Raw genomic sequence first — 12,248 nt, forward strand, 5'->3', positions numbered from 1 at the left:
AGTAGCAGTTGCCAGGACATTACCCCGTTCACCTCTACATAGTTACATCATTATTTCAGACATCATGATATATCAGTATATCACAATGTTTACCTGGTGATTCATCACCATGTTGAAAGCCAGACCTTAACACACACATCTTGATTCACAATATATTGCCAGATTATGGAACCAATATTACGATATTATTTATTTGCTGAATTTATATACCACCCTGTACCCGGAGGTCTCAGGGCAGTTATGGACTTCAAACTGGTTTTGGATGATATACTGATATATCACACAGCCCTGATGTTTATATAAAGAAGAATCATAGAATTGTAGACTTGTAAGGGACCCACAAGCATAAATCTAGTCCAACCCCCTGCAGTGCACCCAATTTAGGGCTCAAACCCACAGCCTTGTGATGAAGAGTCTCCCGCTCTACTGACTGAGCTACCACACAAAGCCTTGTATGTAGCCAGTTACAGTGGTACCTCGGGTTACATACGCCTCAGGTTACATACGCTTCAGGTTACAGACTCCGCTAACCCAGAAATAGTGCTTCAGGTTAAGAACTTTGCTTCAGGATGAGAACAGAAATTGTGCAGCGGCAGCGGGAGGCCCCATTCGCTAAAGTGGTGCTTCATGTTAAGAACAGTTTCAGGTTAAGTACAGACCTCCAGAACGAATTAAGTACTTAACAAGAGGTACCACTGTATTCGGATTCCTTCCCACTCTCTTCTCAATCCTTGGGGGTAGATTAAAATATAGCCATCTCTTATCCACATTGCTTGCCTTACAAGCTGGGTTTATAGAGGTAATAGGTAAACGTAAAGGGATCCCTGACTGTTAGGTCCAGTCGTGGCAGACTCTGGGGTTGTGGCGCTCATCTCGCTTTACTGGCCGAAGGAGCCGGTGTACAGTTTCTGGGTCATGTGGCCAGCATGATTAAGCCGCTTCTGGCGAAGCAGAGCAGCACACGGAAATGCCGTTTACCTTCCTGCCAGAGCGGTACCTATTTATCTACTTGCACTTTGACGTGCTTTCAAACTGCTAGGTTGGCAGGAGCAGGGACCGAGCAACGGGAGCTCACCCCGTCGCGGGGATTTGAACCACCGACCTTGTGATCGGCAAGTCCTAGGCTCTGTGGTTTAACCCACAGCGCCACCCGCGTCCCCTATAGAGGTAATAGTCATTTAAAACTTTCATTTGGAGAGCAAGGCCATTCCTTGGCTGCCATATGAAAAACATACCACAACCACTTTTAGTTATTTTTTATTTGTTAAAAAGCAGAAAGAAATAGGTGGAGAAAGAGAAAGGGCAAAATATGGGGAACCAGCAGCAGAACCTCAAAAAACAGGGTGTGACAGTGGTATTTCCAGTGTGCAGGCAGAAGCCAGGGCAAGACTGCAAGAAAGGCATTTTGACTTGTACGAAGTAACCCGGTGTGGCCTAGTCTACAGTTTGCAAGCACTTCAGACTGCAGCTGCAGGGACTGCATTTTCCTTTTTTTAAAAAAACAGAACACCAAACTGATCCCCTACCTTAAGGACACTTTGTAAATAGAGCCCATGTGATGTAGTGGTGAAGCGTATTTATCTTTTTTAATCCTGTTCTTCAACCAAAAATGACTCCCAAGCCCCAGAGCAGCTTATAAGTATCAGTAATAAGACTAAGAGTAGTTAACATATATGAGTATTTGACTTGGCTACAAAGCTTCCTGCATGACCGTCTCGCGGCCTGACCTACTTCACAGGGTCGTGGTGAGGATTAAACAGAGGGACCATGTATTCTCTCCTTAGCTCTTTGAAGGAAGGGCGGGATTTTTAAAATAGAAAATGTAACAAACAACAGGAGAAGAGATGGACGAGACCCTTCTTATGGAAGACAGGTTTCTATCGGGGCTTCCTGATAGACAGGACTTCCCAAACTATGACCCACAGACAACCAGTGGTCCACAAGCTTCATTTACGGGGTCTGCAGTATGTCTGTGGTCTTGTGCTTGTGGTCGGGAGATCATATTAAAAAGCCATGTTGCTTTTTAATTTGCGTTTTAATCACTGCTTTTCTTTCTTACAGCTTACTGTATTGCAGTTTGAATTCTACACAACAAAATAAAATACAATATATAAGAAATAGAAGCAGCAAAACAAAACAAAACAAAACAAAACCCAACCTTCCCTAGAAATCATACAGTATCTAGTGTGGGAAGAAAAATAATCAAGTCAGCAATTTTCCAGTGGTCTGCAGAGAGTGGTGGTAGTAGTGGCGAGGTCGGGGAACTACTGTTTTATTTACAATGAGGTTTGTTTGTTTATAAGCAGACTTTCAAATAGGGCATTCCCCAGCTACGATCTGAAACGGGACAGTTCATTCTGTCTCTTCGTTGTGTACAGAGCCAACCTTAGAGACAGTCAGCATATTGTGCTAAAAAAAGGCAGAATTCTGGACTATAATCTGCTGGTCCTGGATGGGATTTTTCGGAGTTCCCTGAATGGAGTACACTAGCACAGCAGAGGGAGAACTATGCTAAACCTTTCGCGCTGATGGGCTAGCTTACTAAATGCAGGGAAGGGTGGGGTGTTTTAAAACATGGTATCGTACCACTTCATTCAGTATGACAAGTAGATTGGCTCCAAGGGGCATTGAGAAAAATTTAGCATATATGAGGCTAGACATGGGCACAGAAGTGTGAGCATATGTTGAATGGCTCAGGCGCTGCAGGGCATAATTAAATCTGGATATTGGCTTCTCATTTCCAGGCCGCCCGCCCCGCCCCAGACTCCACCAAACCCCATATTCCGTCACATGAGCTCCCAATTCATTCCCCGCAAACCCACTTTTATTTTATTGGATGTTGGACTCCGTTATTTATTATCTCTCTGTTTGCAAGTGACTGGTTACAGAATCTCTCTCTCTCTCTATATATATATATTACTTAATAAAGACATTTGATTGATTCTCAACATCCTACCTGGCTGTATTTTTAAACAGCATTAGCTACTAGCACCAGCACCCCAATTTGCTCTGCGTGGGACCCCTTGCCTTTTTCTCGACAATGGGGATAGATGCCAAGTCCCCCCTTGTCACAACCTGGCCCATCTATTCCTCCTGGGTCATGCCTGGCCTCAGCTCCTCTCGGTGTCTTTGCAGATGGTGTACAAGCTATGCCAGAAAATTCAGAATTTCCTCTCCCCCGCCATTCACCTCACCTCCTCTCTCTCTTTCAAAACCCAGTGTTCCCGCCCCCCCTCCTCTCCCCATTATTTCCCCTCGGTTTACCATCCGCTGATACGGACTTCCCAAGCTCTGCTGTTTCTCAGGAGACGGTTGCTTAGGAACAGCAAGAGGGGTACGTATGGATTCAAAGCAGCGTGTGAGACAGCCCACGGCAAAGGGATGTTGGCTGCAAATGGGAAGATATGGTAACAGCAAGGGAGAACTGCGGGTTTTCTGAGCAGCTTCTCTTGGCTACATCGCTACGCCCAACTGGAACCCATCACTCAGCTCCCACCAGCAACGCAAAATCATTTCAGGGTTGTGCCAAGGTTTTGGCTTGGGATTGCTTGAAACACCCCTTCTCCCCACCCCACATCCCAAATAATCTACCACACAGGGGAGGGAATTATGGCAGTTTACAAGCCGCTGGTATGTTTGTACAGTTTGCTTCCAGAATTTTGCTTTTCGAAGGATTTTAGGGAAAGAGGAGGCTGTGCTAAAGAGCATGAGGATAAGGGAGAGATGGTCTGTAGGGCCAGTCTGTATGCGCTGTCCCCTGAAAGAAAGAAGCACTAGTTATTCAGCTCTGCAACTATGGGATGATTCAAAAACACCACCAAATATTGAAGCCCTATGCAAGTTGAAACCCTCTTCCCAGTCTTCCCTCCAAGATTGTACCAAGTCCATGTGTTTTCACACTAAGTGGTTTTGCAGTCATAAGGTCTAGAAACTTGTCATTACATTTTTCTTTTTTTAAAAAAATGAAAGCTCTGTATGAGATGAGGGGTAATATTGTGAAGGTGTTGACTTCTAGGCAATATTTCTAGTAAAATCATGTGTCTGATGTAATCCCAGCAGCGCAGAAAACAGAAACGTACGTGGCGTTGGGCAGTGATATCGCTAAACAGGTCCCCCCCTTTTTTTAATTGCTGAGATTTCACCAGCCCATACATTTCCATCCATAAGGGTTGCAAACGTGCTCATTTTTAAAATAAAAGGAAGGCAGCAGTCTCTGCACCCAGCCAAATTCCATGCTGGGTGCCAAGATCTCTATCTGTATACAGTTTTGTGTGGCTGCACAGAAATTATGCTTTGATCTCCCACACAAGGGTTTGTGTCTCCACTCGAATGGACTTAAGAACAGAAGCATAGCCTGCTGCATCAGGGCAATGGCCCACATAGTCCAGCATCCTGCTTCCACAGTGGTCAACCAAATGTCTATGGGAAACCCCAGGAAACCCTTGTGGTTTCCTTCAAATGGTATTCAGAGTAACCATCATTCACGTCACAGAGAAGGAAAAAAAAATGGGGCAGAGGACAACCCATTAAGGGAAGCAAACCTGGTACTTTCAGAGAGTTTTGGACTACAATTCCCATCAGCCCCAGCCAATGACATGAGAATCATGGGAGTTGTAGTCTGAAATACATGGAGAGTACTGCATTTGCTACACGTGCTCTATAAAAGGGCAAGGTGAAAAAAACATACCACAAAGATCGATATCAGCAGCACTGAGGGCCTTCTGGTGATTCCCTCGCTACGAGAAGCCAAGTTACAGGGAACCAGGCAGAGGGCCTTCTTGGTAGTGGCACCCGCCCTGTGGAACGCCCTCCCACCAGATGTCAAAGAGAAAAACAACTATCAGACTTTTAGAAGTCATCTGAAGGCAGCCCTGTTTAGGGAAGCTTTTAATGTTGAATAGGTTATTGTATTTTAGTGTTCTGTTGGAAGCCGCCCAGAGTGGCTGGGGAAACCCAGCCAGATGGGCGGGGTATAAATCATAAATTATTATTCTTTTTATTCAGGCAAACATTTTCTGCATGGCTCGGGCCAGCTTGGCATCCCGCGCCCTGATCCGCTCCATGACTCTTTCCAGTTCTCTCCGGGCTGCCCGGTTCCCCGGTTCCACCTGCAGAACCCCCTTCAGATCCTGCGCCGCCCCCTCCAGGTCGTTCATGGCATCGTGAGCCAGGCCCCGCCGGAAGAGGGCCTTGGTGTTGGCCGGCTGCAGGGCCAGGGTCTTGGTGCAGTTGCAGGCGGCATTGGCCGGCTGGTGCAGCCTCAGCTGGCAGGCAGCCAGGTTGGCATGCAGCTCGGCTTTGATCTGGTCGTAGTCCGGCGGCGGGGCAGCTACGACCAGCAACCGCAAGGCCCTAGCATAGCGCCGTGCCGCGGCGGCAACATCCCCTGCCCGGTACAGCTCCCCGCCCCGTTCTTTGTTGCTGAGGACCAAGTCCCACTTCTCGGCGGCGCTCATCTCCCAGGAGTCTTTGGCCTCCGTGAAGCTCGCTAACCGGATGGCCACGGTGCCTCCCGCTGCCAACCTCGCCTCGGCCTGCTCCCCGGCCAGCATCGTCTCCAGGCAACGGTCCACGACCCCGTCCCATTCGGCGTCACCACCACCCAGCTCCACTTCAGCCCAGCAGTGGGTTGGGTAGCTCAAGGGCGACGCTGGCTCGGCTTCGAGGAAGACCTGGCAGAGGGAGCCTTCTTTAGGTTTATCTAAACCCGTGCCCGTTTCCAGGACCAGTTTGACGAACGTGCCGTCCGGGCAGGCCCAAGGGACGTCCCTGCCGGCTGGGTCCCGAGGGGGCAGGTTCTCTTTCAGGTCCTCTCCTTCCGCCGCGGCCCTGCTCCCCTTCTCTCCTCCACTCCCAACGGATGCGCCACGGCTCCTCCCTTGGCCAACGGCTGACCCCTGGTTGGGTTTCCCGTCCGGCATCTTCTCAGTGACCGGTTCTGTACTTGCCATCATGGAATCAACTTGGGTCAGGCGTTGCCAGCTTTGGGGATGCGATGCTCCCAAACACCACCAAGAGAAGCGAAGGGCGTTAAGGAGATGTTCACCAGGAGGCAATCCGGCCTAGTAACAGCGAAGAAGAAAAAGCACAAGATGGCGTTGAAAAGAATGGGCAATTGCACCGCCTTTGCCTTGCCTCCCCACACTGAGCCCAGACGCCTCTGAGACCCAGTGTGGGGTATGGCAGTGCGCACAGTTGTTACCCTTCCACCCAACTCCAAATTCCAGCTCAGCCAAGATGTCCTTGTGTGGCTCTGGGCAATGCCAACAGTCTTCCAGCTTCAGTTCCTCATCTGTAAAATGGGAACAGCGGCAGCGTAAATCACAGAGTCGTTGTGAGGACAAGCAAGCTAGGACTATAAGAAGCATTTTTTTCTAAACGTGAAGGGGAAATTTGGGCATTTGTCCAAATTAAATGCCACGCACTGCTTGATCACTGCCTTTCGCTAGCAGTGCCAGAAAGGCCCTGCCGTGTTTGTCGACCTTCTAGGGCTCCCATTTTCTCCCGAGCCACTAGAATGCCCGCATCCATTTGATGACGTCACAGCAAGTCAACCAATGACTGGGCAGGACTTGTCTTTGACAGCCAACTTTTAGCTCATTCTCCCTCGTTATGAAGATTATATACACCCATCTGTCCCCCAGAAACTGGCTCCAAACACAAAACAGATTTAATACGCCACATAAAGCAGAACAAATGAGGTTCTCAAACGATTCAGCACCCCATCTCTCCTCCCGCCAAAAACACATCCATGCTGCAATGACCTTTCTGACAGAGCAGCAAAATGCTTAATTATCTTTTTAGTCTGTGAAAGTCCCCCAATATTTCACGCTTCATCCTATGTCTCACGATTTCTATTTATTCCCTCCTTATCATTGCCATTAATCTGATTGGAATTAATTTTATAATGAAATGATTTTATAATGTTTTATCATTTTACTGTTGTTAGCCGCTCTGAGCCCAGCTTTGGCTGGGGAGGGTGGGATATACATAAAATTTATCATCATCATCATCAACAACAACAACAACCATGCTCTCCTCTCCTTACCTCAGTTGCTCAGTACTGGTCCTCAGCACTGAATGGATGAGCAGGGCATATGCTTCAGCTTCTCCCTCAGTCGCACACTCGTTATCTAGTCCCCCTCCACATTCCCCCCTTCTTCTTCTTCCTCTCCCCCCCTCCCCAAACGTCATTTCCTCAGCAACCACCTGTCTTAGCAACCATTGTAAGCAGAAACCTTCCCTCAGGAGATGCTAGGAGAAAAGGCAGGCTGGCAAGCAGGGGTAATTTATTTATTTTGACAGAAGCCAGGGGAGACCTCCCTGACTACGCCACCCTCGCCGTTATGAAACAGGGGACTCCCCTTCCAATTTACAGGAAGCCGCCCCTTTTCCTCTTGACATCTTGTCTATGCAGCTTTCCGTCAGCTGCCAGAGAAGCTGAGGTTTTAAAAAAGCCACAATATTCACGGAAAGGATGTGAACTCACAACTCCCAAGCTCTGTACCAGAACCCTCTGTCAGAAATACAGGTGATATGAAAAATGCCCTATGTTTTAAACCTGCCCTGGAAAGCTGACAGTATCATTCTGCTGTTTTCCAGCATGAAAGGTTTGTTTCGTTTCTTTTTTTAAAAAATATAGTACATATACATTAATGCCAGGACAGGTTAAGTCAGAAAGACAGGAACTTCCTGCAACGTGATGTCACCTTCTGTACTTGACTGGATTCAATGCTGATGGGAAACCCCACAAGTCATTTTAAAAAGAAAACGAGAAAAAAGGCTAAGAAATATAGACATGGGGCAGGAAGATGCCTGGAAACTCCATAAACGACTATGGAAGATACGCTACATTATTATTAGTTATTTGATTTCTTACCTGCCCTTCACCATAAGGTCTCAAGGCAGGTTATGGCAATTTAAAAATACAGTACTAAAAGCAAATTACAGCCCCAAGAAGGGACTCATGGGTTTTCTGAGATGGGGTAGAAAAGTCCTGTGGCATTTTAGAGCCTAACAATTAATCCGAAGCCCCTTAAAAGCCTTTGTTGCTTTGCTGCAACGGATCAACAAAGCTACCCCACCCCCAACCTTGCAGTAGAGGTAATAAAACTACATTTCCCATAATGCCTTTATTTACTCTTCAACTCCACCTCCTTCCTTCCTGCCTTTTATAATCCAGTTTATGCAAGGGGTCTATAGCAGAACTTCCAAGCTGACCGGCACTCTCCTTCCCGAAGCATGGTCTGACTTATAATTGGGGGTACGTATAGGGTCTGCAAAGGGAGCCCGGACTCCTGGGTTCCTTTAGAATCGGGAGGGGGGGCCACATTGTGTGCAGGCAGAAAGCTAGGAAGTCAGTGCTCACTAGACTAGAGGCTGAATTCCTGGGCAGGAGCTAGTACATATATATATATATATATATATATTCATTTTAACATATTAATTAGCATACATACAACAAAACTTCACTTCTTATACAATCTTTTTGGACTTCCATCAGCACCTCTTATCACTTCTGCATTTCTTAAATTCATATTGCCTTTAATTATCTTAACTAGCCATTCTCCTCTTTACCAATTTTTGCAATAATTCAAATAATTCGCCTCACAAAACTTCTTGCAAACCTACAAACAGGAGCCAGTACCAGCCACACAGATGTGTCCAGCTCCTCCAGGGAAATAACAGATCGCTAAGTATTTCCTCTCTCCAATTCAGCTTGCCGCTATGTGGCTAGGAGAATAGCAGCATCGCTGCGCAACGAGGATCTGGGGGAGCCTGTGTTGGCGTGCAAGAATGGGGTGTGCCCGCTGGGTAAGTGACCCCCCCCCCACCCTACCCTCTCACCCTGCCAGCCGTAATCTTCTGGAATATCCCCCTTCCAGGAAATGCGGCCTCTGCTTAAGCCCCTTCCTTAAATCATCCCCTAAAAAAAGAATCACAAAACCTTTTATGTAAATCCCTTAATCATTGTCTCAGTTGGACCCCACCCCCCTTGCAATCAAACCCAAAACGCTTGTGGCTTCATCTGCTGCTCTCAATGACTCCTTCCCCCTGCCGCCACACCCCCCCGTTGCTTTTTGCATTGTCAATTTTTTATTTCATTCGTTGTCCAAAATCTTCCCAGACAAGACCTTATTTCATATTCATAGTGTTGCTTGGGGTTGGGGAATGCAAGTGCTTTTCATGCCTTACTATGAGGCCGAGTGTGGCAGTTGCCACAGGCAGCAGATTTCATCTTATTTACTAAAGGTGTTTAAATATGGCTTAAATTACCGAAGTCTCTAAACAGTGTGCATAAAAGTTATTTTTTAAAAAAACAATAGTTACAACTGATCATCAAAACAGAAAATGTCAGCTGTAGGAGAAAGGTCTTTTTCAGTCCTGGGACAGCTCAGTCGGTAGTGCATAAGGAGACTCTTAATCTCAAGGTCATGGGTTTGAGCCCCACACTGGGCAAAATCTCTCTCCATTGCAGGGGGATTTGACTAGACAAACTTAATGGTCCGTTCCAACTCTACAATTCTATTCTATGATTCTAGGGTACCTGAAAGAAGAAGAGGTCTTTGCCAGGCGTTCAATGGGAAGGGGGCCTGTATAATCTCAGCTGGGAGGCAGCTCCACAGAATCGGGCAAATACAGGTGAAACTCAAAAAATTAGAATATCGTGGAAAAGTTCATTTATTTCAGTAATTCAGCTTAAAAGGTGAAACTAATATATGAGATCGACTTATGACATGCAAAGTGAGATATGCTTCTACTTCTCAGAGGTCCAATCTTGCTCGATTTGCAATCCTTGTTTTGCTGATTTCATTGAATATTCTAATTTTCTGAGATTGTTAATTTGGGGTTTTCATCAGCTGTACGCCATGATCATCACAATGATAACAAAGAAAGGCTTGACATACCTCGCTTTGCATGTCATGAGTCTATCTCATATATTAGTTTCACCTTTGAAGTTGAATTACTGAAATCAACGAACTTTTCCACGATATTCTAATTTTTCGAGTCTCACCTGTAATACTTAGTGCAGCGCTTCTGGTGGAAATGAGCCACACATCTGAGCCATGGGGGGCCACCAGCAGCAACTCCTCTGAAGTTCTCAGTGATTTGGGCAGGGATATGGGCACAAACGTTGGAGGATAGGGAGAGGCAGCGTGGTGTTGGACGATAGCGCTGTCCATCTCCAGGTACCTTGGTATCATTCTCCTGGCATTGCCAAAGATCAAGTAGATCAGGGATGAGAAGCCTGTGGCTCTCCAGAAGTTGTTGGACTACAACTCCCATCATTCCTGACCACTGTCTGGGGCTGAAGAGAGCTGGTAGTGCAAAACGTTTGGAGGGAACCAGGTTAGTAGTTCTGGATCAGCCTTTGCTAACGGTCAAGAGCAGGCATTAATATCAGCATTCTTGACAGCCTGGGCAGCATCCACATATCTTATTGTTGTTTTTTTCTTATAGGCAAGCAAAAAAGCACAATGCCGCCATCTACTAGCTCCCCTATCAGCCAAGGGGCAACCCCCCCTACTACCACGACAGAAGTTGGGATCCATAAGCCACATTCTTGATGAAATAAAATGAGGGATGGCAGGAGGAGAATGACGGTCCGTTTGACAACTCCTGTGCACGCAGGAATCGAACGGACCTGAGCTTCCTTTAGCCTCCCCTCCACCTCACCGTTCTAAATCTGCTTAAATAAAAGAAGCACTTTGCGTGCTCTAATACACCAACTCGTTGTAAGAAGCATAATTTGGGAGTCGGTCGGTATGTTTTGCAGGAGATGGTTATGAAATAGAATGGGATCCACAATGTTTTTCTCTATTGGGAATATTTTTTTTTTGGCAGCCTCATACTCGCAGATTGGGGCAGGAAATGAGATGATGAAAGGAAAATAGAAACCCAATAAAGAACATATTGGTGTGCACACACACGCAAAGGTGAAAAGAACAGTATTTTTCCTCTTTGGCTATCCTTCCACAGAAGCCATATATCTTTCTGGTGCAGTCCATTCTGCTGTCAAATCGTTCATGATGTTCGGAAGCATCACCTAACCCTTAGCCAAAATCTGCTTCCCCACTGTTTCCACCGCATTGGGTCTAGTCCTGCCCTTTGGCGCAACAGTGAACCGTTCCACTCCACAGTCCTTCAGATACTTGAGGGCTGCTCTCATGCCTCCTTTTAATATTTTCTTATCCAGACTAAACATAATCAGCTCTTTCAACTGTTCCTTGTAAGGCTTGCTGCATACACCCCCCCCCATACACTTAAAGCACATCGCTTCCCCCAAGTAATCTTGGGGACTGTACAGTGGTACCTCGGGTTACATACGCTTCAGGTTACAGACTCTGCTAACCCAGAAATATTACCTCGGGTTAAGAACTTTGCTTCAGGATGAGAACAGAAATCGTGTTCCGGCAGCGCGGCAGCAGCAGGCGGCCCCCATTAGCTAAAGTGGTGCTTCAGGTTAAGAACGAACCTCCGGAACAAATTAAGTACTTAACCCGAGGTACCACTGTAGTCTGCATTTCACAAAGCCACTATTCCCCAGCATCCTTAACAGTTCCAAGGATTCTTTGGAGGAAGCAACGTGATTTAAACATGATTGTTACTTACGTTATTTACTGAATTTCAATCACCTATATCATAATGGTGAGGGTGGGAAGATTAGGAAGGGCTTCTTTGACTTTGGGTTGGTAGGACCCTTCAGCATCATGAACAATCTCCGGATTTTGATATTTGTCCAATTTTGGATATCCACATTAACACATACTTTCCATGAGTCCATTACCTCTCCAGGGAATTGACAGGGTTATGCAGGGTGCAGCTTACCTAGGCACCCCCCCCCATATTTTATTCAAGTAGGCTCCCTGAACCTACTCTTTCCTGGGAAAATCTTTCCTGTCTAAATTTGTTCTGCTGCTGGAAAAAATGTTGCAGCCTTAGGAACTGGCTGCTTCTGCCGGAATATAAATAAAGGGAAGGCGAAGCATTTCTTTGGAAGTCTGGATTTGATGGTGGATAAGAGAGAGTAGTAAAAGCAAAGGAAACCTGGCGTTATTTCATTCCCCACCCTTTGATAATATCATAGGTACATCTACAGCATATCATGCCAAATCAGTTGTGCTGTGGGGCAATGAGGTCACTCATGGGAACCTTCTCTTGACTAGTCGATAACACCCAATTCCCGGATGCGCCTCTGAAAAAGTTTGCCACAATTTGTCCTGCTGTCCTGGCAAAACAAGGGACTA

General features: G+C 46.4%; 1 protein-coding gene and 2 long non-coding RNA genes across 4 annotated transcripts; 2 read left to right on the forward strand and 1 right to left on the reverse strand.

Moving 5' to 3' along the window:
• The first annotated feature begins 353 nt into the window (after window positions 1-353).
• LOC309337377 lies at window positions 354-2,948 on the forward strand. Its single transcript, XR_014154229.1, has 3 exons — window positions 354-456; window positions 690-799; window positions 1,175-2,948. It is a non-coding gene; the product is annotated as an uncharacterized lncRNA (long non-coding RNA).
• A 1,906-nt stretch (window positions 2,949-4,854) lies between these two features.
• On the reverse strand, window positions 4,855-11,135 carry FKBPL (FKBP prolyl isomerase like). Of its 2 annotated transcripts, none has more exons than XM_081853831.1 (3): window positions 10,726-11,135; window positions 6,203-6,292; window positions 4,855-6,062 (listed from the first exon to the last, which is right to left on the reverse strand). In XM_081853831.1, exon 3 carries the CDS (start codon window positions 5,952-5,954, stop codon window positions 5,001-5,003), a length of 954 nt encoding a protein of 317 aa, XP_081709957.1. In that variant the 5' UTR covers window positions 5,955-6,062; window positions 6,203-6,292; window positions 10,726-11,135; the 3' UTR covers window positions 4,855-5,000. The 2 variants fall into 2 exon arrangements, with proteins under 2 accessions (XP_081709957.1, XP_081709956.1); XM_081853830.1 differs by lacking the exon at window positions 10,726-11,135 and adding an exon at window positions 7,049-7,174.
• LOC309337330 lies at window positions 8,148-10,730 on the forward strand. Its single transcript, XR_014154162.1, has 3 exons — window positions 8,148-8,263; window positions 8,719-8,814; window positions 10,462-10,730. It is a non-coding gene; the product is annotated as an uncharacterized lncRNA (long non-coding RNA).
• Window positions 11,136-12,248: the final 1,113 nt, after the last annotated feature.

Source organism: Podarcis erhardii (assembly GCF_964252035.2).
Source record: "Podarcis erhardii genome assembly, chromosome: 2".
NCBI classification, from domain to species: domain Eukaryota; kingdom Metazoa; phylum Chordata; class Lepidosauria; order Squamata; family Lacertidae; genus Podarcis; species Podarcis erhardii.